At 48.5% G+C, this 27,753-nt stretch overlaps 1 protein-coding gene and 1 long non-coding RNA gene across 3 annotated transcripts; one reads left to right on the top strand and one right to left on the bottom strand.

Annotated features, from left to right (window-relative positions):
• Positions 1-443: 443 nt before the first annotated feature.
• LHX5 (LIM homeobox 5) lies at positions 444-20,558 on the bottom strand. Of its 2 annotated transcripts, none has more exons than XM_081892471.1 (5): positions 20,020-20,558; positions 16,787-17,010; positions 13,379-13,623; positions 8,698-8,863; positions 444-1,719 (listed from the first exon to the last, which is right to left on the bottom strand). In XM_081892471.1, exons 1-5 carry the CDS (start codon positions 20,190-20,192, stop codon positions 1,361-1,363), a joined length of 1,167 nt encoding a protein of 388 aa, XP_081748597.1. In that variant the 5' UTR covers positions 20,193-20,558; the 3' UTR covers positions 444-1,360. The 2 variants fall into 2 exon arrangements, with proteins under 2 accessions (XP_081748597.1, XP_081748596.1); XM_081892470.1 differs by having other exon boundaries at positions 446-1,719; positions 13,379-13,656; positions 20,020-20,554.
• LOC309359170 lies at positions 13,218-14,334 on the top strand. The gene is made up of 2 exons (XR_014163759.1): positions 13,218-13,321; positions 13,884-14,334. It is a non-coding gene; the product is annotated as an uncharacterized lncRNA (long non-coding RNA).
• Positions 20,559-27,753: the final 7,195 nt, after the last annotated feature.

Below are 27,753 nucleotides of genomic sequence, written 5' to 3'. Positions count from 1 at the left end.
TGTAATCTGAACATTTCTTCAGAAGTAAGTCCCTTTAAGTTTTAGATCTCTGGGGTATACTCCCAAGTTGCTGTGTATGTGTTAAAAACAGAGGCATTTCTCTCCCACTCTTTGAGGCAGATCATGATTACTCTGAGAAATGAAGCACCAATTAATTGCAATTAACAGTAATCATTTTTGCACTGAATAATAATAATGAGAATTATTCCAATTAATAATAATTGTAATTATTATTGTTGTTCTTAACCGCATTAAATGATAAAATAATCAGCAGTAGAATGAGAATCTTTCCAGTACTCCTACTTATGCTGTTACCTCATTTGCAAATTGACACTTCAGATGACTAAGGTACAATAAATAACCAATAAACACAAAAACATACTTTATTTGTTTCTTCTTTATACAAAATAAAGAAACTAGGAGCAAAAAACTATAATACATTCTTAAACAGGTGTGTTGCCTCCGAGAAAGGTTTAGACTGGATTGGCGTTTGCTAGTGGCATTCCAAAATTGGGTTTTTAAAAAACTTTTATTGGTAGTTGTGGTTATATTTCCGCCAAAATAATTATAATTATAATATAATAATATTAATAATAATAATAATAATTAAGAAAACAAAAAAAGAACACCCTCCCCAAATCCCTCTCAACATATTTAAATAAGTCCTGCAAGTCGTTCCAGCACTTACCACGAGGGGGCGACGTGCCACCAATGAAACATTCCTCCTTTCCGGAGATCTTTTCCCAAAGTCCCTTCTCCTGCCACCATCGAACACGCACAAAATAAACCTTTTAATTAAAATAAACTGGTTCTCTCTCTCTCTCTTTTTCGGATTTAGGAAAAACAGAAACCCAAAACAACCCAAAAAAAACAACAACCCAAGACGCAATCCTGGACGGGGCGGGGACAGGTGATGGTCGTTTTGCTCCCCAACCTCTTTCTCACATCCTCCAGTCTGTGAAACAGGCGAGTCCAGCTTTGGTCCAACGAATGGGCGAGTTCCAGAGATTCGCTTCCAGAGGTTCCTCGAACAAAGACGGCGAACCACTTCTGGGCGCTGCAACCGGGGTGGGTGGGTGGGTTGGTTTGTTGGTTGGGGGGGCCCGCCAGCCATGTCCAACGTCCCCACTGTGAGCCCACCCGGGGCCAGACAGCGGGCCGCGCGCGGTCCTTGAGCGGCCCCCGAGGGGCGTGGGGGGAAGAGGAGGTCTGGCGAGGCGCGATTTGGCATCACGGTGGTGGCGCTTTTGGTAAACGGAGTTTTCGCCCCGACGGAGCGGGCGGAGCTGGACAAAAAAAGGGGGCTACTCTTCTTTCGGTCCGGTGAGGTCAGGCGCGCGCCCTCCGCCAGGGGGTGGCTCTACCACACGGCCGTCTCGTTCAGCTCCTGGTTGGGGTGCGAGAGGGGCCCGCTGTAGCTGGACATGGAGAAAGGGGGGCTGGGACCCCCGCTGAAGACCTCGCCCGGGATGGGGTGCAACGAGCCTGGCAGCCCGGGCTCCGGGCTGGGCGTGTCGGGGTGAGAGATCATATCCGTATACCTTTGGTTCTCGGAAGCGTGGTGCCCGGGAAGAGGGGGTTCCAGGGGTCCGAGCGGCGTGGATCCGGCCCCCGAGGTTGGGATGTAGCTGGAATCGGCGGGGGACTGCGCCTGCGAGGGGGGGCCGTGCGGGAAGAAGTCGTAGTTGCCCCCAGGGCCGTAGTAGTCGCCTTGGTAATCTGAGCGGGGGAGGGAGGGGAGAGAGGAGAGAGCGAGAGCAGGTGAGACGGGATCTAAAACCGAGTTGACGAGATCCTACAAGGAGAAAAACCCTCCTTCCCTCAAAACCAAAAAATTCCTCCCAGTAGCACCTTAGAGACCAACTAAGTTTGTTATTACAGTGGTACCTCAGGTTACATACGCTTCAGGTTACAGACTCCGCTAACCCAGAAATAGTGCTTCAGGTTAAGAACTTTGCTTCAGGATGAGAACAGAAATTGCGCGATGGCGGCGCGGCGGCAGCAGGAGGCCCTATTAGCTAAAGTGGTGCTTCAAGTTAAGAACAGTTTCAGGTTAAGTACGGACCTCAGGAACGAATTAAATACTTAACCTGAGGTACCACTGTAGTGATGTATGGAAGTGAGAGCTGGACCATAAAGAAGGCTGATCGCCGAAGAATTGATGCTTTTGAGTTATGGTGCTGGAGGAGACTCTTGAGAGTCCCCTGGACTGCAAGAAGATCAAACCTATCCATTCTGAAGGAAATCAGCCCTGAGTGCTCACTGGAAGGACAGATCCTGAAACTGAGGCCCCAATACTTTGGCCACCTCATGAGAAGAAAGGACTCCCTGGAAAACACCCTGATGCTGGGAAAGATGGAGGGCACAAGGAGAAGGGGACGACAGAGGACGAGATGGCTGGACAGTGTTCTCGAAGCTACCAGCATGAGTTTGACCAGACTGCGGGAGGCAGTGGAAGACAGGAGTGCCTGGTGTGCTCTGGTCCATGGGATCACGAAGAATGGGACACGACTAAACGACTAAACAACAACAAAAGTTTGTTATTAGTATGAGCTTTCCTCCCCTCAGTTAACCATTAAAAAATCCCATGGATGGAGAGGTGGTGTGGTGCAATGGTTAGAGCTCTGGACCGAGGTTGGGGAGGTCCGGGTTCAATTCCCCGCTCGGCCATGAATCCCCAAGTGAGCGACCTGTGGCAAATCACTATTTCTCAACCTACCCTACCTCACAGGGTTGTTGTGAGGATAAACTTGAGGGGTGGGGAGACAGAGCAATCTCCGTGGAGGAAGGGATAAGCAAGCAAACAAAAAAGCAATACATCAACATATCGATGCCAACGGGATTTGCCAGCCCTGGGCTAGGAAACAGAAGAAGACACCGCTGGCTTCCTGCCATTTCTCTCCTGGACGACCAAGGCAGGTGGGCAGCCGCGCCCACAGAACTGCCTTGCCTTGCCAGTTTGGGGAGTTGAGACCATTGCGCGTCATGCAGCTCGGTGCTGCCCGCAATGGCTGGCAGAGGCTCCTCTCCGGGGTTCCAGGCAGGGAATATTTCCCATCACTAACCCGGAGAGGTCATCGGGGATGGGACCTGGGACAAAAGCCCTTCCGCAAGCATAGTTGGCCATTGACACCTCCCGGAAGGAAGGAAGAGCCGTTTATGTTAGTCTTGCTTTACGCGCAACCGAGTTCAAGCATCAGCTCCGCCACTGAATCCAGCTGGACTCCTTTCCGGAGAAACACCTCGGAGAGGTAAAGCTGCAGGCCTGCGCATTGTTGGGCGGCTGTTTTGCTCAGAAGCAAACCCTCTCTGCTCCACACCCCTTGACCTCCCCCAAATAAACAGAAGGAGGCTCACAAAGACGTCTGCAGAAGCCAGGACAGTCGTAAAAGAATGAAGGACACTCAGGAAGGCCCGAGAAGGGTCAAACGCATAGCTGTCAACTTTTCCCTTTTTTTAAAAAAAAGGGAAATTCCCTCATTCCGAATAGGATTTCTCGCAAGAAAAGGGAAAGGTTGACAGCTATGGTCAAACGCCAGGCAGGATTCAAACTTGAAATTATCCACAGTGGGCCAGATGAAACAGGCCAGGACATAACCCCAGGAGAAGTGCAAAGATTATTAACAACCACGATTATTGCAAATAGTAGAAATGTGGCATAGAAATATATTATTATTAGTAGTAGTAGTAGTACAATAACAGCTGATATTTTATTTGCATGCATTATCAACAACAGCAAGAACAACAGCATGCTGTAATAATAATAATAATAATAATAATAATAATAATAATAATAATAATAATAATGGTATACTACTAATAATTTTATTATTAGTATAACATGGTAATAACAACAACGTACTACTACTACTACTACAACAACAACAGTAATAATATACTGCTACTAAATTTATTGCTCGGGTGCTGCATTTTCACATTGATCTGCCCCCAAAACAGCTCACAGCACAAATTATAAATCAGTGAGCACACACACACACACACACACAGAGAGAGAGAGAGAGAGAGAGAGAGAGAGAGAGAGAGAGAGAGAGAGAGAGAGAGAGAGAAAGAAACATACACAGAGACATTTATACAAAGGATAAACTTCTACCACAGAAACCTAGGCATGGACACGGCCTTTAGGCCAGAAACCCACTTATAGCTCGATGCTGTGCAGGTAAACTCAAAAGTTCCACTCAATTCAATAGCGCCCCTCCCCCCAGTGAGTGGGTGTAGGATCGCAGCCATGGCGCGCAAGACGGTTGTGCCATTTCCCGCATGAGGATGAGGGTCTGTGATCAGCTACTGTGGGGTGGGATCGGTGTGCGCGCGCACGGAGGCGGGGGGTGGACGGTTTGGGGTCACCGAAAACAACACAGTGTGAATCTACGGCGATTATTCTTTATAAAGTGTGGGGTTTAAAAACAAGAAATAAGTAAATGCATTCAATAATAAATTAAGCAATAATTTTGGTGAGTTTTGTCTTAATCATTGGGACAATTTAATGGCGGATGCCACGACTATGAGCTGCCGGAGCTCAAAAACAAAACCTCCACCCCCAGAGGCAGTATATCGCGAAATAAATACGGCAGAAAGAAAAGCCAGCTCCTTTTGTTATGCTTTTCTTGCCTAAGCGCTTTGCTGGCGTGTTCCGCGGATGTGGGAAGCCAAAAACTGGAATTCTTTTGGCCTGACGCATCAGACAGGCGCTTCCACCCTCCAACTATCTACTACCGCCTGCCTAAACTGTCATGGAACAGTTTAAAACGCCCCACAAACCTCTCCCGATTTTTTTGTTCAGAAACAAACACCCCTGACGACACACTCAAAGCATCCTTAAAGGACATCCGCCCCCCCCCCGCATCGAATTCTATTCGATACGTCACGGCGTTCCAAACAGAACGTTCGTGGAGAAAGTAGCAGACACATCAAAGCCCGGCGCCGCCTTAACGTTCGTTTGTTTATGGACTGCTATCAGATGCGCGCCTGATTCTATACGCCCCTTCCATACGCTCCGAGCCTGAATAAAGCAGGAGGGAAAGATGGGCTTGTAACATTTTTTAAAATAAAAAATACAAAAATCTTAAATCTCCAGAAATTGGGGCTTCACATTCAAATGAGTTAATCTTTACTAGCAGGAACCCGGGTGGGAGGAGGAAAAAAAAAAACTTCTTAAAATGCGGTGGGACTTCAACGCAGAGTAAACGCGATTAGGATTGGGCTGCAAATTTAGTTTCGGAAAACTAGGAGGAAGCAAGGGCAGAAGCAGTCGCTTTAAACCGGCTGGAGTTAATCAATTCTCTCCCGGCCTGCACCTTCCTCACCCCCCTCCCCGCCCATCATCCTCCGCCAGTGGCGGATAGGATGTTAATTCGATTAAAGATACACCCATTCCTTTAAAAAAAAGGGGGGGGAGAAGGCCCACACAAGCCTAGAACAAAGGTGTTCAGCCGGAGCCAAGTCCGCACGCTTATCCTCTAGAGGGGAAGAGGTTACTTGCATTATCTTGCCGCTCTAATTATTGTTATTGCTTTTCATAATAATGATTTTAAAAATAATTCATCACTCGCCCTTCACCAGCAGGTCTCGGGGCCAGTTGCAACTATTTAAAATTCAGAGTAAAAGACACAGTTGAAAACATTGATTCACAAGAAGAGGGCGGGATCTGGAAGCACATACTAGTGTCAAAGGCCACGGTCTTCAGCATTCCCGCAAAAAGCTGCGTAGTGAAGGTGCCAGACGCACCTCTCTGAGGAGGGCATTCCACAGCTTAGGAGCTGCCACAGAAAAAAAGGCCCTTTTCCCGGAAGTATACATTTATATTACGCACACTCACACAGACACGTTTTTTTTCCATGAGAAGAGGGCATTTTCTGCACATAATTTGACACATACACTCTCAGAAAGAAAGGGAGAAACTTCTGGGAACAGCTAGAATTCGCCAGCGAACAGGAGTTTCTCTTCAGGCAGCCCGAAACCCCCGCAGGGCACCACGTTGTAGCAGTGTATTTTAATATATCTTATTTGACTTCACTTCTCATGCTAAATATCCAACGTACAGGCTGTTCCCGTTCCTCTCGGATGCTTAAATTGTGGCTTTATTTATTAGTTTGCATGCTTTTTAAAATTTCTGACACCAGAAGATAGTTCCATAGAATGTACATTGAATTAATTATTTACTTAATTGCTTAATAACACTCGTGTATACCTCTTCCTAACAACGCCCGCGCCCGCGCGCACGGAACAACCAGAGTTAAGGAGACGCGTAAAACACACGAGAAAATCCTCTGCAGTGCTTATAGGAAAATAAGTCCCGCTGTGTTCAAGTAATTTTACTTCCCAAACCAGCCTAGCATCATTCCCGTCACTACCCGAAAACTACCCCTGGCGATTTAAGGGGAGAAGGAGCACACAGCCATAAAAAACGGCCTGATGCCGAGTCCGACCAGCTAAACTCAAGCATTACCTGCGCTGACTGGCAGCGACTCTCCACGGTTTTAGACAAGGGATTTGGAGGTACCATTTGAGATTGAACCTGGAGCCTTCTGCATGCCAGAAAAATGCTCTGCCACGGAGCTACAGCCCTTCCACGGGTACCAAATTGAATAAAATATTGGGGGGGGGGGGCAGGCAAGCTCCGCCCTGCCTAATCGATCACGAAACACCATCTGAACACCATCTGAACGGCAATGCCTGTCAACTTTGGAGGGCCCAGCCCTCTCAAATATTTTATGGGGGGGGGGGCAAGGGATCTCGTCCCCTAGGGGGAGGAAGAATGCCAAATAACACCCCCTACCTCCAAAGACTGGGTATAAGGAGCAGGAAACCAGACAGACCTCGGAATCCTCGGGGAAATGGGGTTTCTATGTTCCCTCCAAGCGAACCTTGCTCAAAGAAGTAAATAAATATTTTCCCTCCCGGCCTTTGGTTCCTTTTGGGGGGATTGTTTTTTAACGGGGTTCGCCTTCAGGGAGCTGGAAGGTGACGGGGTGCGGGGAAACGGAGACGCGGTGCCTGGAAGACAAATGTCCGGGGCTCTTGGCCAGAGGCGGCGGCCGCCTTCCATACGCGCCTGGGGTTCGGCCGTAATTGGAACAAATGCCGTCTGAAAAGAGTACAAAGGCGAGGCAGCTGGAGCTTTGTTCGTCGCAGCGCAGGGCGAGGGAGCGCGGGGCGTCAAAGGGGTCGGGCACAGCCGGACCCTCCCGCACAAAGCCCCCTTTCTCGGGCGGGGCGGCGGGAAGGAGGAGGAGATCCAGGCAGGGACCACGCCTCCTCCCCGTCGAGGAAAACCGACGGGGCGGAGGGAGAGGCTGGCCTGAAAAACGTCGGGGAAGCCTTCGGAAAGGGTTAGACTGAGGAACCAGCTGGGGGGGGCGGGGGTAGGGGAAACAAGGGGGAGGGTAAGAAGAGGAACCAACTGGAGGAGTCACCAACAAGGGGGGGGGCAACTATGGCGGAAGAGGAACGAAGAGGAGAGGAGCAGCAAAAAGCAGGGGAAAGGGTGTGTTTTTGGGGGGAGGGGGCAGCCAAATTCAAGCAACCGGCGGCCCTGGTTTCCGAGCACCCTCGGATTTTCAGTGATTTTAGCGAAGGCAGGAAAAGAGCGGGATTAAGGGAGGAAAGGGGAAGAAAAGCGGAAGACAGGGAGAGGTGGAAGAGGAAGAATCTGTGTGGAAGGGAGAGGAAGCAGATGAAAAACTACGAAAGAAAGAAAGAAAGAAAGAAAGAAAGAAAGAAAGAAAGAAAGAAAGAGAAAGAAAGAAAGAAAGAAAGAAAGAAAATTTTACTCTTTCTCCCTCAGGAAGCAGGAGATTCTAAAGAGGCTGGCTCCCAAGCCAAGATTCTTCCAGGTTTTACTCAAAGTAGCCCCTAAGTTATTTGCTCTAGTGACTGATAGATAAAACTTTATTCGCATTAGCCAATGGCCATAGCAACAATAAAACATTACAGTATACGCAGAAAGGGAAAATTGGGCTCTAGTGATTATTTATATGTGTATTTATATACAGCTTCCTTGTCAGAAAATGGCTTCTAAGCGGTTTACAAATGTAAACCCAATGATATAAATTATATCCGCCCAGTTAAAACGCACAATGAATGAAACCAGTTAATCAAACCTTCCATAAGCGCAATATACAAGAGGACAAATTCATTAAAACAGCATGGTTGAAGAAACAATTAATACGGTTAAACAAGGAGGTTGTGGCCAGGAGATCAAGGCTAGCTTGTCTAGAGAGGCGCGTCTTCAGGAGCTGATGGGATGTCCAAAAGGGGCGGAATTTCAGCAGCGAGAGTATTGACTTCAAGTTAGTCCCTAAATGCACATTTACTCCGAAGTAAAATCTGGCTGCGCTCACAACATTCAACCCCCTTTTAAAGCACAGCACTTCTACTCAAGGAATCATGGGAATTGTAGTTCCTCACTCACAGACCTACCGTCTCCGGTACCCCGAGGGGAAAAAAAGTTCCCAGGGTCCTTTGGGAAAAGTCATGTGCTTTAAATGTAACTAGTGTGGATCTGCATCAGGTAAGGATGCCCAGGTAAAATGCCTCTAGGATGGTGATCCTTGTTTGATTGGGATTCTAATATGTTTTGGGGACAAAACTCAGAAAAAAGTCAATGGATGAAAGGAAGGGAAAGCGCCCAGCACGATTCCGCCCACCCCCAATCGGTGGTGGGGGGGACCTTCTTACCTCCGTAATAAGTATAAGGGGTGGAGCCTAGCATTTCGGATTCATCCAAGCGGCCTCCCAGAGGGCGCATGCGTCGAGGACTTCTGAAAAAAGCGTGTCTCCGGGCACCCAGCGCGCTCAGTTGTTTCATCCGTCGCTCCTTGGACCGTCGGTTCTGGAACCAAACCTGCGGGGGGCACAGAAGGAGAGAGGCCACGGTAACGCCCTCCGGCCGGACCGAACCCGAACAGACACCCAAAAGAAAGGCCGACGGATGGAGAGGCAGGAAATTAGGATTTAAAAAAAACGCACACCACACAATCAAACTCAAAATATACATAAAGGGAAGAGAAGATGGGGAAGCGGGGAGGGGAAGAGAAAGTGGGGGAGGGCATTCAATGACAAAAAGATACCCCCTCCTCCTGCTTGCAGAAAAACGTAAGGGTTTTCTTTGTAGGTCCATCAAGAGGAAACCCGGTTTGGAGGAGAGGCGTTCAGGATCTGCCCATGAAGACTAAATAGTTGAGATTCCTGCATTGCAGGGGGTTGGTCTAGATGACCCTTGGGGTCACTTCCAAGTAACTCTACAGTTCTATGACTCTAGGACACTGAAAAGTCCCTATGTATTACTGTGCTAATAAATGATGTTATATTGCCATGGACTGGTAGTAGGGTGGGTAAGCCCACTAATTTGTGGGGTGAAAGGTTGCATGATGGCTCTGCTGCTATGACTGCTGCTGCTGTTTTGTGCCCTAATTAAGCATCAGTCTACTACTACTACATAGAAATGTCTGTAGTAATAACTAGTAGGAGTAACAACTACTAGGAGTAACAACTACTAGAAGTAGTGTGCACTAAATGGTACAATTAGCAATGTGGGGAAACAATCCAAAATATCTCCTGTTTCATCACTTTCCCCGCCTTAAAAAAAGCATGTTGACCTGTACTAGAATATTCTAGAGATTTCCCACTGCATTTTTAATACTTCTTGGTGGTGCTTGTATTGGTTTTGCTCCGGAATCCCCAAAAACCTGGTGCTTTAAAGTACCAGAATGGGATTCCCTTCTGTCCTATTTTACCCATAAGACTATTCCTGTTAGATGGCATCAAAGGTCCATTCGAACTGGAGATGGGGAATCTGTGGGCTGCCAGGTCAGGTTGGACTGCAATTCCCATAATGCTTAGTCATCTGTCATACTGGCTGAGGCTGATGGGTGTTGGAGTCCCACCTAAAAGGCCACCATTTCCCCATCTTTGATCTAGACCTGCATCCATTTAGACCTTGCAGGTGCTTTTGAGAATCAGATAAGCAGAACATGAAGGCAACACCCTTCTCTCTTTTCCTTGGCCTCAGCAGCTGAACTTAAGAGGTATAGTGCCTCTGAACTTGGAAGCTCCACTGTCATTCTCTATTAAACTGCTCCAGAGAGAGAACACACACTTGCAAGATACAGTGGTACCTCAGGTTAAGTACTTAATTCGTTCCGGAGCTCCGTACTTAACCTGAAACTGTTCTTAACCTGAAGCACCACTTTAACTAATGGGGCCTCCTGCTGCTGCCGCGCCGCCGGAGCCCAATTTCTGTTCTCATCCTGAAGCAAAGTTCTTAACCTGAAGCACTATTTTTGGGTTAGCGGAGTCTGTAACCTGAAGCGTATGTAACCTGAAGCGTATGTAACCTGAGGTACCACTGTACTCAGTCCTACACAGGCTGTTTCATTCATCATGGACAGGAGGAAAAGGCAGGGGGAACTAGAGGAATCTGATCTGTAAGCTGCCCAGAGTGGCTGGGGAAACCCAGCCAGATGGGCAGCATAGAAATAAAATATAAAATTAATGCTAATAATAATAGTAGGGTTTGCTTCAGTAGACTCCATGTGGCATGATGCTACCGGACCACCCAGATGGGTGCTACATGGCATTGTTGCAAAAGAACACTGATCCCATGTTTCAAATCCACAATCCTTGAACAACCCTCTGGGGGGGGGGGCTGTCTTTAGATTATTCATTTTCAGCCTTGGCCTCTGAATTGAGGTAAACATCAAAGGATTGGATCCAGTGCAAGCCTTACACAGAATACATACATTTCCATAGGTCTACTTTGAGTAGGACTATCAACAGTTACAACCCATCTTTTCCACCTTGGAGGTCTCTCTCTCTCCATTTCTATGGCTAAATTCTGATGACTATATTTTTTATTAATGCCTATATGATTTTATGACTTCTTCCCAGTCCTCTGTCCACTTATCTGGGAGTAAGCCCCACTGAACTCAATAGGATTTACTTATTAGTAGGTAGAGATCATATTGTACTATTTTTTTAGTCAGTAATTTTTTTAACCCACTTATGTGATGATATTCTAAAATTCATGACATTAATCCATATTGCCATCATAATGTATTGATAACTGGAGCCAAGTTGATGGATTTGAGGGCTGTATCCAGCTAAGTTAGACTAGATCCATTGAAAATGATAGACTTAAATTAGCCATGTCCATTAATTTTCAGTGGGTCTACTCTTGATACAACTGACGACCCTGTGGCTCCATTAATGTTTAATTTACAACTCGGGGTCGAAACAAGTCATTGTAAGAGAGGCTGCTTTATAAGTCAAGCAGGAGTCCCTGAATCTCACCAGAGCTACTCATTGTTCTTTTGGCCTGCACCCCATCCCAATTTAAAACATAAGGCAATCATACAGGTGTATGATAAAAATTGCTGAAATGCCCTGCATAGGAATGCTACCAGGTACCACTTTGAGTTCTTTCAAATTCTGTGCACAATACAAATCAAAACAAAAAAACATGTAATATTAATTTGCTATCCTTTCACTTGCCTCTATATTATTGCAATATTGCATTTATATAATGTTTCCCGTTGTTTAAAATGGCTTATCAAATCCTCCCTTAGATTGCTTGCAATGCTGGAAATATTTCCAGCAGAACAGGGCTGTGTTAAACTGAGACATACTCAGCATAGACCCATTGAAATAAAGGGGCATGACTAATCCAAGTCCAATCAATCAATCAATAGTTTCAGTGGGTCTGCTCTGAGTATGACTTACTTGGACAGAACAGATAAATAGTAAACTTACAACAACATCATGTCTGTCTTAACACCAGCTCAAAACCATGCATGTTTACTCAAGAGGAAGTCCTGCTGATTTCAGCAAGACTTACTGGTAACTTCATAATTATTGTGCCCAGGATTGCAGTCTAACCTCCAACCTCATGGGGGCAGTGTACATTGCTGGGGGAAGGGCCATAGCTCTATGGTGGAGCATCTGCTTCTCAGGCAGAAGGTCCTGGTAGGTCTGGGCTGGGAATGTCTCCTTCCTGAAACCCTGGAGAGCTGCTGCCCAGTCAGTGAGGATACTGAGCTAGTTGCACCAAAGGCCCAACTAGGTATATAAAGCACCTGTCTATGTGTTGATTTCAATGGGAGAGCACCAAACTGAGGGATTCATTTTCCTGTTGAAATCAAGGGGACTAGTGATTTAACTGAGCTGAGGCTCCAATATTTTGGCCACCTCATGAGAAGAGAAGACTCTCTGGAAAAGACCCTGATGTTGGGAAAGATGGAGGGCACAAGGAGAAGGGGACGACAGAGGACAAGATGGTTGGACCGCCATCTTTCCCAACATCAGGGTCTTTTCCAGGGAGTCTTCTCTTCTCATGAGGTGGCCAAAGTATTGGAGCCTCAGCTTCAGGATCTGTCCTTCCAGTGAGCACTCAGGGCTGATTTCCTTCAGAATGGATAGGTTTGATCTTCTTGCAGTCCATGGGACTCTCAAGAGTCTCCTCCAGCACCATAATTCAAATGCATCAATTCTTTGGCGATCAGCCTTCTTTATGGTCCAGCTCTCACTTCCATACATCACTACTGGGAAAACCATGGCTTTAACTATACGGACCTTTGTTAGCAGAATAGGCTGGTATCCACATTCATTTTAAAGGGACTTGACCATACATTTTCCCTTAACTGATTTTCAGCCAGGTCTGCTGGGAAGTAAATCTCATGAATTTGGTAGGGTTTACTTCCTCATAAAGCGTTCCTCAGGTTGGGCTTTCCTAGGCAGCTAGCATGGTGGGACAATAGGAATAATGGGGTGTACGATGTCCTTTTGATGAAGCATGAAAGTTTTTCCCTTTCTACAAAAGGAGAGAGGGAAGTGTCACATAGCCTGCAACAAACAAAAACAAAAAACCTATACTTTAGTACTACCCATCCGGATTTCCACTATCCATAAAAACAAGTATACTAATATTCCACACTTAAGGTTTCCCAAAACATTTCAGGATGAAGAACGAAGGTAAAATGATGGCCACCTTCTGGTAAAGAGGACAAAAAGCTTGAAGATTTCTGTAGCTCCTTCCAACTTTCCTGGTTGTTGCTGGGTGATGTGAGTGAGTGACATCATCTGGAGCTCAGATGACATCACATCACAAAAGACCCTTTGCCGATGTCAGTTGTGACAAGCTATGATGCAGTCTGCAACATGTAGAAGATCACCCCCTTTCGGTAGACGAGTGCGTGGCTGGATATAGAGAACGCTGCATTCCAAAGAGCAGTGGCTCTATCATCCCCTAAGGGCCACCAAAATGCACAGAGATGAGCAAACCCCTCTATGGTCTAGTGCAGAACAGGTAAGGTGATAGTCCCATCGGAGCTCGGACTCAACAACCGAGCGCGGGTCCTCTTACCTGGATGACTCTCATGTTGAGTCCCGTTTCTTGGGCCAGCTGCTCCCGGATATGCCTGGTGGGCTTCGGGGTGGCAGCAAAAGCTGCTTTGAGGGTCTCCAGCTGCTTGGCCTTGATGGTGGTCCGGGGTCCCCTCCGCTTGGTCCCCGAGTTCTGCTCCTCATTCTCGTTGTTGGTGGTCTCTTTGTCGGAGGAGGTGGAGTTGTCGGTCTCCTTTGTGTCGTCCTGCATCGGGTCCTGGATGTCTGGAGACAGACTTCGGTCGGTACAAGAGGACACTGACAAGGAAAGGGGAGAGTGGGCGTCACTCTTTGGGAAGAGAGGGCTAACAGCTGCACGGGTCAGATTTACAGAAGGAAAGGGGTATCAGTCTTTCTCTTTCCCAAAGTGATCACTTGGCAGGACAGCGTTCATCAGTCACCAGGCTTAGGTATGCAAAGACCCCTCCCCTCCTGCAAGGACTTTAAAAAACACCAACATCAGCTTTCACCCTGTTTGGACCTAGGGTAGGAGAGAAGAAAGGCCTGGAAAGGAAGGTGGAAGTGTGGTGTAGTGGTCAGACATGGACCTGGGAGACCAGGGTTCAAATCCCCACTCAAACCATGAAGCTCACAGGGCGACCACTGCCTCTCGGCCTATCCTACCTTGCAGGGCTGTTGTGAGAGCAGGGAGGAGAACTTTGCGCGCCGTTTTGGGAAAGGAGGACGACACCAACAATTCAATCTTACTAAGGAGGGAGCCACCAAGTACCGCTTTCAGAGAAAAGCAGTTGTCTATCTCTGGTTGGGCTCCCTCGAAAGAAATACGCGGAAGGTGAAAAGAAAAGACAGGAGGAAGAGGACACAGGCTGCTCTGAGGAGCACCGAGGATCCCAAGGGCGGAGGGAAATGCAATCAATTAATTGATTCATTAATGAATCAAACAAACAAATAAAGCTGTCTGAAAAGCAGAGGCCAGCGGCGCCCCACCCCCAGTCCTCTTGATCCCTTTCCCCCACTTTCTCCCCTAGATCCAACCCAACCCAAAGCACCCGGGTCCCGATCCTGAAGAAGAAGAAAAATGGAAGGAGGGAGGAATATGGACAGGTCTGGTTTTGGAAGGGGTGTTGCAGGACCATTGGGGCGGGGAAGAATCCCAGACTATGTGCTCTCTACACACCTTAATCGTAGACGCACGTTTCTGGGAAGGCGGCTCTGTTGGAGGTAAGGGGAGTTGACTTCCGAGCAAAGGGAAACATGTCCCAGTTGCAGGAGTTGTGAAATAAAATGAGGTTTGTTTTTCAAAAACGTCACACCGTCAGCAACCTCTTCAGTACGTTGCCTCCTAATTTGCTGCTGCTGCTATTTGCATTTATATCCCACCTTTCCGGCAAAGAGTTCGAGGTGGCACACATGGTTCCCTTTCCACAACAGCCCTGCGAGGTAGGTTACTCTGAGAGGCAGAGACCGACGCAAGGTCAGTCAGTGAGCTTCATGGCCGAGCGAAGATTTGAACCCTGATCTCCCAGGCCAACACTTTAACCGCTACACTACACTCGCTTTCAACCTACTTTCAATAGGAATTTTCTTGTCTCCCCGCTCTAAAAAGTTCTAATTTTATTCCTGCTCACTGGTAGAACATTTGCTCTGCATGCAGAAGGGAGCTAGCTGCTTGAATCCCCCCCCCCCCAATACAGCTGAATCCCTAGAAAGCCGCTGCCAGTCAGGGTAGACAATATAAGGCTGCTTCCTACGTTCCTGTAAGGTGTTTGGCTTGCTATGCAAGGCCCCTCTTGGAGGCCCCGCTCTCATCAGTAACTTCCGCTGCTGGCCCTACTAATCGACGCCCGCCCCGTCTAAAGAGAGGGAAGCCGTTCTGAAATTTGCTTTGCGCTTATTGATACCGCTGGAAGGAAGCAAAAAGTCTCTGGGAGGCGTTGGAGACACCCCCACTGGTTTGTAGGTCTCCCTAGAGGCGCCTGCTTGGACGCTCTGGAGACAACACGCGAGATTGGAGGGTCTTTGGTCCTATCCTATCCAGCAAAAGCAGTTATTGTATTCAAACGAATGCAACGTGTCTGGGGGGGGGGGGGAGGGATTGAACCGCCAGATGCCTCCCCCTCGACGGCTGCTGCAGGGGACCAGGGTCATATACCCCCACAGATGGAAGCGGGAAGGCACTCCTAAACAGGGTGACTTCCAAATCCCCTCTTTTACAAAAACAAAACAAAGACGGAGAAGGAAAGGGACAAATTCGACAGATCCTCCAAGCAATATTTTTCTGGGTAAAGCTTTAAGAGTAGACAAATACAAGGTCTTCCTTCTCTCCTTCACTCTCCCTTGTTGCTAGCACCCCCACCCCCCTAATGCTGTGCAATCCATTTCGGCACCGACGGGTTAATTCCCCAAACAGAAAGAACTGGAACCACGGTCTTCACCGCCGCGGCTCATTCTTCTGTTCCCTCCCCATGCGAAATCCTTCCTTCACTCTCCTCGTCCCTCTTTTGTCTCCCTCCTTTCCCCGCTTCCCTTTGTCTAAAGTTAAACTGTAAGCTCCTCCAGGCAGAGACCCGCCTCGCGCAGAAATCCTTCTGCGCGGCGCCTGGTGGGATATAGAAAAGGACCTTCCAATTGGCGGAAGAAAGGCGCGATAGAAATGCAACGTCGAAGGTCCTCAGAATCACTCTGAAGGTCTGGGCTGGGGGCTGCGCTCCTCCTCATGTGTCCCTTCTGACCCATCCATCTCCGCTCCCTTTGCTCGTTCTCCGTCCAACGTAGGTTTGCAAGCAACTCGGGGCAGGGACCTGCGTTACAGCGTAAGCCTCTGCGCCTTTACTGGGAAATCAGTTCCACCCAGTTCAATGGGTCCTACTTCCCAAAGGAGTGTGGCTAGGTGTCCACACATCAGCAATCAATCAGCAAAAAATAAATAACAGGAACAGCAAAATCCCTAGTACCGCTCACTAAGAGCAACAGTACAGTTGTTATAGGAGACCGCCACAATCTAGCAGCAAATGCACGCTTTCCAACTGCAGGCCGTTCGAGTTACTTTGGCAGCTGAGGCAAAAAGCAAAGGAACCTATGAAGCTGTCTGATACTGAATCAGACACAAATTGGTCCATGTATTGCCTCTGCACCGACCCACAGCTTTCCAGGCTTTAAGACATGGCATCTCCCCCAGCCCTATACGGAGATGCCGGGGACTGATCCTGCGGACTGATCCCGCGGACTTCTGCACACAAAGCAGATCCTCTACCACTGAACTAAGGCGCTTCTCTTCCTCCCTGGCGCGCGCCCGCGCTCACACACACAGAGAGAAATCGCGAATCAAATAGCTAACAAAAGGCTGTTCTTTCCTGACACTCCATATCGGTTGCCAAAGGCGACTCCTTCCCCCTGCCCTAGGGTAGGGCCGGCTCCGTCGGCTCACCTGAGTTGAGACTGCCTTCTTTCAAGCTGGCCGAGCTCAAGTAATCGTCCTTGCAGACGAATTTGTTCTCGTCGATGATGTAAAGCTCCTCGCCCGTCGAGAGCTGCTTGTTACACACCATGCAAGTGAAACAGTTCAGGTGAAAGACTTTGCTCCGGGCTTTGCGCACCAGGTCCGACGGGGAGATGCCTTGCGCGCACCCGGCGCACTTGGTCCCAAACCTCCTGGATACAAAAGAGATAGCGTAAGAGTGGGGTGAGGAAAAGGGGGGAGGTCAGAGAAAGAGAGGATGAGGACCCACTAAGGAAGGAAAGGAGTCTTAGCGGGGAGCCGCTCTCCATGGTATTTTTGCGCGCTGGGAACTTCTAGACCTTCCCGGTAGACGCTGCCAAATAATTTTGGGACGGAGCGGAGGGAGGAGAACAGAAGGGTCATTTTATTACCTAGCCCTGGAGAAGTTTTGGTGACGGGGAAGGAACAGGATCCGACCAACGCAATCTTTCCCGCCTCCAGTCCAGAGGAATTGGGCCATCGCGGCCGACTTTGCGCAGGAGAACCCCCGTCGGATCCAGTCCCGGGTGCTTGATCTACTTGAGGCCTGTAGCAACACTCTCACTAGGTCCTTTTTTGATTGTTTGTTGGCAGCTGGGGTGCGTCCCTCCCCCCAGGCGTGTGTGGTGCGTTGGACTGAATCGGGGCCACAGTAGAAAGACCCAAACTGGGGTTCTTTAGATCTAGGCATTAGGAACCACCCCTTCGCCGTCGCAAAAAGCAAAGCGCGCTGCGTTAGGGGAAACGAGAGCTGTGGAAACGCTTTTAATTTTCCTTATTGCAGCGAGTTGTGTGGGTAGCTAGGCGTGCGTGTGTGTAACGTGTAAGAATCGCCTGTTGAAATGTGGTCCAAAAAAAAACAAAATCGAAGTCACTGTATCGATGTGTCAGTGTGTCTGCATACACCTCGAATTTGGGGTATAGAGCTCACAAGGCTCCAAGTCATCACCTCCTCCTTCTCTTGGCACCATTTTCTCCCCGGGATGACGTTGATTTAGTGAAAACATTACAACCCATAAATCATTTTGGTGCGGTTAGTTTGTATGGCGGTCGCCTCATCTGCACCTTATTAAGAATTTTTTATTTTTTAAACCAAACCGTTCAAGGGGTTTAAAGTTTTTAAAAAGTGGGGGTGGGGGAGGGAAGGGGCTGGAAAGTCTAAGAATTCAGAATGGCCATTACAGGCCCGTTTACATGTGCAAAAGCAGCTTAGCCTCCATTCATTCATATGCGTTTGCCTTGGGGGGCCCTATGCCCGCAGAGCTGAAGTCACTTCGGCTCCCCCTCTCTCGCCCTACAGCACCGCACCTTCCCGTGCCTGCCATTTCCATCTCTAAACAGATAGGCGCTTTACCTCCAATTAATGCCCGAAAACAAAAGGCTGGAATGGATTTGCATTTGCAAAATGAGGGTTTATTTGTTGATTTTCATTTTCCCGAAGACAATAAGGAAGGGAGGTGGGGGGAGTGGGAAATGCGGGTGGGCCACAGTCAAAGGAGGCGAAGTTTTCCACCTCCTTCTCCGAAGGTTTTTGGCGGGGTGGGGGACAACACCTGAAAACAACTGGCTTTTAAGATCTAGAGGGCTTCGAAAAATATTATTGTTCAATAATAATAATAAAAATAATAATAATACTTGGAGGGGAGGGACCTGGACCCCTTTCCCCTGGACGAAAAAATAATGTGCCTCTATGAATAGTCACAAAAATGGATTCGTCTAAATGTGTATATATTAGGAGGTGGGGGTGGTGAACAGGCATCGCTCCCCAAATACCCCCGAAACTGTCATCCTTTGCTTATATAGGCTATAATTGCAGCCGCACTTACCTGGGAGTAAGCCCGGTTGAAATCAATAGGACTTTAACTTCTGCGCAAACAGCTGTAAATTGTGAAGGAGACGGTTGAAATCAATCGGACTTACTCCCGAGTAGGGTCGGACTGCATATATTTAAACCTCGGTTGCCCAGATTAACAGGAGGTGGGGGGAGGGCCCTGCTGGTTATATTTTCAAGGAAAATATAAAATCAAGGGGAAGGGGATTGCGTCGATTTGGCATTGTTGGGGTGGGGAGGGGGGCGTTTGGACGTCCATACGCAAGAACTTCAGGGCCTCTGTCATGCTGACAAATATTTGTACCGTGCCGCCGGGAAATTCATGGGCTTTGGCGCGCCTAAGACCACCTTGGAGGGCAGCCTCGCCGTCAGAACATCAGACCTGAGTTTACTCGGAAGGAAGCCCTAGTGAATTCGATGGGTGGGTGTTCTTCCCACGGAAAGCGCGCACATAATGGCAGGCTAAATCTTCTTTCGACCCTTTCTCTAAAGGAAGGAGGCTCTCCTTGCCTGTGTCAGAATGGATATGGAGTATTCCTTTTACCCAGTCTTTCCTGGGTAATTCGGGTACCCCGATTTCGCGCTCTCTCGGATAAATCCATCGCTGGTGGAGAGAGCAGGTTTTGACCTTGCTACTCCCCCCCCCCATTTGCCAGTATTTTCCAATAACAAGCTATATAAAAACCTTTAAAATAACAAAATAAAAAATCGCAGGACCCCCCCCTCCTTTCTGTCTGAGTTTCTAAATCAAAGGATGCAAGCCTCTTCCTCTTACTCGGTAGTAAATCCCATTGCCCCCCCCCATGGGACTATCTTCCCTAGGAACCGAATTTAGGATGGCCCGATCCTATGCCCCTTTGTTCAGCAGCAAGCCTCCATTTCGATGGAACTTACTCCTGGGTAAAGGACGCATGCCTAAGGAGCACGCTTGGCGATGCCTGGCTTAACCCCAAGGAAACAGCCATAGAGGGATCAGGCCTTTGTGTGGGGTGTGAGTGGGGGGCGTTGTTCAGAGTCAGGGCCCTTAGCGTCTATTTACACATTGGCTACACAGAACTAGCAACACTTTTTGGAGAGTCGAGAGAAGAGTAGAACCGCAGTCCTGAAGGGGATGGACTATGGTGTGCAATTTTCCGGGGTGGGGTGGGGATGACTTCAGGGGCTGCAATTCTAAACTCAGAGGTATCGCACTCCATTTAGGGGGGGGGCTCAGACCCCAAGGAAGTGGGGTTACGACTACAACCCACATCATCCAAGAGGGACTATTGGGGTGTTGGTGGGGGGTGGGTTAGAAAAGAGAGGGGGGAGGCTTAAGGGTGGGGGAAGGAGATGGAGAGACGTCGCCCCTCACCTGAAAAAGTCGTTCTTACAGTAGAGCTTGCCTTCCCGGGAGAAACATTTCTCGGTCAGGTTGCATTTACAATCGCAACACTGGACGCACTTGATGTGCCAGGCCCGGTCCAGGACGTTGAGCAAGAACCTGTCCAAAATCGGCCGCTCGCAGCCGGCACAGTGAACCATCATAGCCGCGGCCGGATGGGGGTGGTGAGGATCTCGCCGCGCCGCGCCCCGCTGCCAGCCCACCTCGCCTCTCCGCGCGCTCCCTCTCCGGCGCGCTTCTCGGTGCGCTCTCGCTCTCTCTACTTGCCGTCGGGGCAGCGCGCTAGCTCCTCTCTCCGCCTCGGTCCGCCTGCAGGGCGCCGTCCGGGCAGGTCAGCAGCGACGCATCCTCGGCCCGGCAGGGAGCCTCGACGGCAGCGGTGGTGGTGGTGGCGGCGGCGGCGGAGAGGGACGAGGCCCAGCAGGCCCGGCGCTTCCTCCCCTTCCGCGGTCCTCTCCGCCGGCGTGTGGGTGGCTGCCCGGGACTTTGCTCCACTTTCATGCTGTTCCCATCGCCCAGCTTTGTCTCCCGGCTTTAGTAATTCGCGCATCCTTATTCAGATTTGGTGACGTCGGGCGCCACGTCGGGTGGGCGGCGGCCAATGGCGAGCCGGTGGCTATGGCAACCTCTTAATTTATAGCATATCTAAATTGGCTCCAGCCTTGCGCTTGGCACAGAGGGGGAAAAAGAAGGCAGCCCTATTGTTGAGGGGCGAGATTTTCACCTGGCTTGCCGGGGTACTCTGTGAGTATTTTGCCTCCTCAGGAGCCTTGGGGAGGAGGGGGTGCTCGCGGATCGGGGCCCACGGGGGGCTGGAGGACGCGCGTGTGTGTGTGTATCGGTAGATCGGTCCTGGGGAGACCCCCACCCCAAAGAAACAAGCCAGCTTTAGCAATAAAAGGCGCCCTTTTATGCCCCCCTCTCGAGAAATCTCTAAAAAGGTGTCAGGTGGGGGGCAAGGATAGTTTTCCTCGCGGTTTCCTTTCGGGAGGGGGCTTGGGCTGCGAGGGGGCAGGCGGCGTTACCTGTCTGAAACAGTTGCGCGCGAGGATCTGGGCTGTAAAGTTTGTGTGAAATCGAGCCACTTATTCGGGTCTCTGTATGTAAAACTATTATATTTACTATATTACTGATGACGAATCCACCCCGGCAGTAAAATGAAAAGGGACCGGTAATTCTCGGAATGCCCATTCTACCACGTTCTGCTCAAAGTAGACCCGTTGAAATGAATGGACTTGCGTTCGTTGTGCCCATTCTTCCGAGTGGGTCTACTCTGAGGAGGACTGGCATGCAACCCCTGAATTTTTCTTTTTCTCGCTTTCTCCCTCCCCCTCATTAATAATAGTAATATTAATAAATAGGGAAAATAAAACCTTTTGGGACCCCCTCCTTCATTATCTTCTCGGGAAAGGGCCTGGGAATCCTAGAATCTCCCCCTCCCAGTGAATAATACTAATGCGAATAATTATAGCAATAAAACTTTGCCAATTAGTCCGCCCTTCCCCCGCACGCCGCCGCCCTCCAATTCCAGGGTCTTGAAAACTGTCCAAGGAAGCAATGGCAGAGGCAGAAAATGAAAGGGATAAAATAATCTTCGCGCGAAACGAGCGTTCGAATAGAATTTTCACCAAGACTCGAATGCTTAAAGTTGCTACTCGGCGGCAGGGAGAGTGCGAAAAATCGAGAGTGAATCGACCGCGATATCTTTCGTGTTCCCCATTAACTTCTCCTGTGTGGATTGGATTTCTCCGAGCCCCGATTCTCTCAAGGCCTATCGGTGGGGTGGGGTGGGGAAGGGGAAGGCTTACTTGGGAGTAAGGTCCATTGAAACGCCACATGGCCCAGTTAGGAAGGTTTGGGAGTGTGTAGGCAGGGTCCCTTCCTTTAAAAAATAAAATAAAATTCCTAATATAGGAACACTTTGGAAGTGTATGATCCAGGAGTGGGGAGGAGGAGGGGGTCGTTGGCCTCGTGCGCCTGTTGCCTAGGAATTTGGAGAGAGGGCTTGGCGCCCCCCTTCTTTTTGTCATGCAAGGTGCACGGACAATAGGGGGGACAGGAGAGATTAACTTACAAGGTTCTCTCTCCTCCCCCACACCCCAAACCATTCCTTGCTCTCTAGAAATGGGAGGGTTTGACAAGCCTCTCACAAAGCCGCCGTGAATGGTCCGAGGCCCAAATACATAGTTAGTCATTTCATTAAGTCTGATAATGAAGAGAGAACTCTCTCCCCCCTCATTTGTACGACAACATTAGAAGTGTGGGTGGGTGGGGGGTGGGGGAGCTGAGAAGCAGAGCTTCAAAGAAGAGCTGGGGGGGGAGGGCAGAAACCCAAATAAATGCCCCTTCCTTCGTTTTCCCCAGAGCTCGCCATCTGAAATAGATGCCATCTGAAAAGAGAGAACATGGGAATCGTTCGTTCTTCCTAAAGAAAATCTATTTCCTCGACGTGAGCTCGGTGCGTTAGGAGGCCAGGCGGGGACCTCAACGGGATCCTTCCCACATCCTTACCCTTCCTCTTTCAAACGGAATCTAATTTTTCGTAACAAAAAAACAAAAACAAAAACCCAAGCCACTTAATTTGCCTATTGGCCAATTTCTAATTTTGGAGGGGGGAAGGAGGAAGCGTGCCGGGCTGGATAAGGCCCCTATTTTAAAATACGCGTCGGAGCAAGAGGGAATGGGGGGTGGGCGGGATGGCAAAGCTTCGGTGTGTGAGGGTCGTGTTTGTGTGTGTGTGTTTGCTTGTGAAGCCGGTGGCGAAGGGAATATTAATGGCCCTTCCTGGACCCAACAGAGTAAAATCTCTTCAAAACAAAGGACTGGTGTGTTGTCCTGTGAGTCCAGCAGCCAAGACTTTTGTTCCCAATGTGAGTGAGAGAGACCAGCTATAGAACAAGGGAGACGCTGGACTTTGACCGGAGTGGAGAGTTCTAAAAATGGAATATTATTCAGTCTGGCAAACCTATTTTTTTACTATTAAAACAGAAATCGTTTCCTGTCTTGACTATATGCAGTGAGATTTTAAAAAAGGAAAAGGGTTGTGTGTGAATGATTGTAAATTGAGACTCTCACCCTTAAGCTTATTCCCTTTGGCAAGATCTTTCCAGGTTTCCACCCGTTTGAAGGGGTTCTCTGTGTCCAAGCAAAGGTCTAAGGATGGTAGAGGTTTGTGGGTGGGGAGGTAAATTCGACTTAAAGCAGAGTACTTCGGTTTTAAGATTCTGGATTGTTTTCTTTGGGTCTCTGTGTGAGATACAGCCCCCATCCCAATATTTAGCACGGTGCGAAGGTCTTTGTCAAACGTGGGTGTATTATTCCTAGCGAAAGCTTTCCCAATCTAAACGGAAATTCAATTATATGTACCATCCAGACACCTATATCACACGCACGCACACACACGTGCACTTATCTCCTTCCCTATTATTAACATACCGCTCACACAACTGCCATGTAAGACGTGAAGTTAATCCGTATCCTACCTACTGACTATGTTGGTGGCATTTAATGTTGGCGTTCGTATCTCCCTTTACCTTCTGGTCTCAAAATCTTTTTGAATCTTGAAGACTCCCACGCAGAAATCCATGGCCTCGAGAAACATTTGGAGGGCGGGGGGAGATCCGTGGATAAACACTCTAGATATTTCTTTCCTTCCAAACACAAGGCAAAACAAAGACCTTTCTGTACACATACATTTCCAAAGGCGCCCCGCGCGCCCTTTCTTGCGAATATTTTCTATTGGGTAAAATATATCAATAGGACTTGCATTTATCTGCAGGTTGGTTGTTTTTTGGGAACGATTTAAAAAAATTCTTTCCAGTTTTAAAACTATGTTTTTACCTGCGTAGGGAAAATCGAGTCCCGCATATATACGCATATACGTATACAATATAGTAGAACATGCATTGTTACTCGTGGGTTGTGTTTTTTTTAGTGTGGCTTTGCCTGTGGCGAGTGTTTCCCTATGAATAAAACCCCGAGGAATTACCTTGCGTTTATATTTACCACGCACCGCAGAAGTTTAGGTTGTTATGTACCAATAAACGAGGTGTGTGCTGAGCGCGGAGACAAGGTAGCGCGCACGTTCACGCACAGACTTCGCCATAAATCTATATGGAACGAAGGAAAAACGAGTAGAGAACAAGACATCCAAACCCTGGTGGTGTGTAGATAGAAGGGGCTTTGGACTCAAAAAGGCCGCAAGCCTGAAAATTAATGCACCCCCCCAAAAAAAAGCCTTCAAGGTTCGTTTCTATAGTGTTAGACTAGAGCAGTGTACTCGAAGGTGGTTGAATCTGGATTCCAGTTTGTGCAACTTCAGTGCAATTCCGCATGAAGAACGTCCTACCTAGAAAGCCTTCCTTATACCGAGATATCTGTGGAAAGATACGCAGTTACTTGGTCATGCGTTTATGAATGCGTAGAATACCCTGAACCTCGTCGTTAATATTTCCCGGCCACGTGCTTCCTTCCTCCTCTATCGTCTATAAAATATTTGATATATGTAGGGATTCTTATCGTTTTCACCCAACCTTGGCAGCAGCTTCTTCCAATTTATTCTTCGGTGTTATGGGAAGGAGGTGGAGGAGAAAAAGAGCGGGGAACGGCAGCAACCACCACCTTGATTTCTTTTATTTATTGCCGCAATCCTAATCGCATTGAAATTACTTCAAAGTAAGTCCCGATGACTTCAGGGGGTTGCGCTCCTTCCTTCAGCGCGGCTGGGATCGCAGCCACAGCGCAGCGGAGGGGTTCTTCCTTTATGGCGCTAGCATCCCTCTCGAATAAGGTTGGCCATATTAAACCCAATCCTCTCTCTCTCAGAAACGCGCACACGCACAAATCCTCCACCCCCGAACTGGACCTCCTGCCTTCATCACTATCGGCTACTCAAAACTCTGCATGGGGGAGGTGAAAGCCCCTCTCCCACCCAGCTACGGTTCCGTACACATCACCGGGCATCTATACATCAGAACTGATAATGTCCTCAAAATCGATAATTTCCCTCCCTATCAGCATCTGCGAAGAGGAGATAACTCTTTCTCTCACCCTTTCAGTTCTCCCTCATCCAGGAGGAACAGGCTTTTCACCCCTCTTCCTCATTTTAATGCACTGAGAAGGAAAGGTGTGTGTGTGTGTGTGTGTGTGTGTGTGTGTGTGTGTGTGTGAGAGAGAGAGAGAGAGAGAGAGATCTTTTCTCCTTCCATTCCCCGAATTGTACTCCATTGGAACCCCCCCCCATTCCACTCGCACAAATCTTCAGCTCTTTTTCACTCCTCTTGCACTTGGAAGAAAGAGGCGCGTGTGTATGTTTATGTATATTATATATACCTCCATTCCCCAAACTGTAATACATTAGATTAGAACCTCCCCTCTCCCCAATTCCCTCCACACAAATCTTCAGCTTCTTCCATTGAAAAGAAGGGGTCTCTCTCTCTCTGTGTGTGTGTGTGTGTGTGTGTTTGTGTGTGTGTGTGTGGAATCTTTTTGCTCCCGTTCCCCAAATTGTACTACATCAGAGCTCCCCCATAACCCCCCCCGAAATCTCTAGCTCTTCCTCCATTGCTCCCTCCCCCGCTAGGCCTATTCCGGGGTCCCGAGCGCGCTGGAACAGATGGTTAGAGAGAATCAAACCCTACAGTCTCTCTCTCTCTCTCTCTCTCTCTCTCTCTCTCTCTCTCTCTCTCTCTCTCTCTCTCTCTCTCTCTCTCTCTCTCTCTCTCTCTCTCTCTCTCTCTCTCCTTAGTTCATAAAGCTACTGCGCGTTGGCAACTGCGGCGGTGACAGTAATAAGAGGCGCGCGCTGTTGATGGAATTTACTATATTAAAAAAAACAGAAAGGAAAAGAAAAGAAAGCAGCAAAGCGCCCCTTTGAAGAGAGTAAAGTGTATCAACATTACAGCGCAACAGACGGCGGAGGGATAAAGGAAACAGCGAAAAGACAAACAAGATAATCATCTGTTTCCAATCAGTTAAGCTCTGTAGAATTTGTAAGGCTGCACTCTGCATATCCCCCCTGAGTTTTGTAATTAATTACCTATCTGTTTGGCATTGCGACGGGTTTTTTCTTTTGTTGATATTCCAAATTATTCCCCACTCCCCATCGCCCCCGCCAACCTTACAGGAGTGTTGTTTAAAAGACACACATGGGGGAGGAAGGGAGGGGGAAAGACGTGGGCGCGCGTGTTAGTGGCTTCGGGGGCTCCAAAGCTGTCTATTATGAGGGATGGGGAACGCGTGTCCTTCCAGGTATTGGGACTCTAATTCCCAGCAGCCCCAGCGGCAGCAGCCAGGACCAGGGCCAATAGGTCCGGGATGATGGGAGTTACACTTCTGCGGGGTCTGGTTCCCTAGTGCTGCTGCGTAGTTTAAAGGAGGACCAGCGCGTTTCCAGCAAAACCCCCAAAGGAATGTGTCTAGCTTTAACTCCTACTCAGAGTAGACCCGCTGAAGTTAATAGACAAAAATGCCTTCGGCCCATTGATCTCAGTGGGTCTACTCCGAGTAGGAGTTAAAGCTAGACTGAAAGGCGCTTTTTTTTTTTGGCCAAAAACCAACGCAGGCTTGTTTGTTTATTTGTTTGCTTGCACGATGCTTTGCAGGGCGCAATAAAGCAGGTCTCTGCCTCCAAGGAACTTACAATAGAGAGAGAGAGAGAGAGAGAGAAGTATGACTCAGAAATCTGTCGAATGGGGCCTAGTCTTTGACATTTTTCTCCCCGCTCCCCTGTCTACGCCCCCCGCCCTGCACTGAATTAACGGATCTCACAGCATTCAGTGGGACTTTCTCCCAAGCAAACGTGCGCAAGGCCGCAATCCCCGGCAGGGTTAGTGTACACCGCTGTGTTCCACCGGCTTTTCTCTCTAAGCAGCCTCGATCAGGAAAATAAAGCCTTCACTTTCCATTTATTTTAGCTAGGGTGCATGTGTATGTGCGCGCGCTTTAAACCCCTCCCCTCTTCCAAAGACGGGAGGGAGAGTCTCTAAATAAAAAAATAATATTTTTTTTTTAAAGATTGTATTTCCACACTTCTTGGAACCAAGTCCCAGGGAGTCCAAGCGGGGCTTATTCGTTCCCAGGAGGAGACAGCCTTAAAAATGATTAACCTTGGCAGGATCGTGTCTTTGATTCCTGCACACACACACGCACACACACAGCGCGCACATTGTAGGTGCGGAATGGAATGTGCTTGTTTCTGCAAAAGGAGGCGAGGAGTTTTGAGAAAAGGGCAAGCGAAGAATAGGTTTGGCAACAATGAGAGCGTTGGAGTGGTGGGGTGTGTGTATGAATGACTTCTGATTTTCCTCATTAAAATCTCCTTCTGGAAAAATAAAAGAATAGGCAGGGAAGGAAAAGATGTTGGAGGGGGGAGGGTTCTTTTTTGATATATAACATTAAACAACCTCACCAAACCCAGCTAGGTTCTCGGGGCTTGTGGGCTGTGGGGCTCTTTCTGAGTGGCTGCGTTACAAATTGTAAATTTAAATTGCTCGCCGGATTCATTACTGCCTCCCTTTGATTTCAGTCAGCCGTGAAAAATTGTTACTGGTGTACCACTGCGAAAGTGTTTTGCCGCAAAGAGCAACAGCCCTAATCACCCAGCTTTCTCTCTCTCCCACAAAAGTGTAATTATTTTGTTTTGGGTGTAAATATAACCTACGGTACAAAAAGTCCAGCGGCGTCTGAATGCATTACGGAGCGCAT

The sequence above is a fragment of the Podarcis melisellensis genome (genome assembly GCF_964234715.1).
Source record: "Podarcis melisellensis genome assembly, chromosome: 16".
NCBI lineage: Eukaryota > Metazoa > Chordata > Lepidosauria > Squamata > Lacertidae > Podarcis > Podarcis melisellensis.
This window is presented reverse-complemented; position numbering and strand designations above follow the sequence as displayed.

Coding starts and splice junctions, on each gene's coding strand:
- LHX5 (XM_081892470.1), bottom strand. CDS start 20,192: ATGATGGTTCACTGTGCCGGCTGCGAGCGGCCGATTTTGGACAGGTTC. Junction 17,011..20,019: donor TGTAAGAACGACTTTTTCAG/GTGAGGGGCGAC, acceptor TTTTGTATCCAG/GAGGTTTGGGACCAAGTGCG. Junction 1,720..8,697: donor CCCTTATACTTATTACGGAG/GTAAGAAGGTCC, acceptor TCCCCCGCTCAG/ATTACCAAGGCGACTACTAC.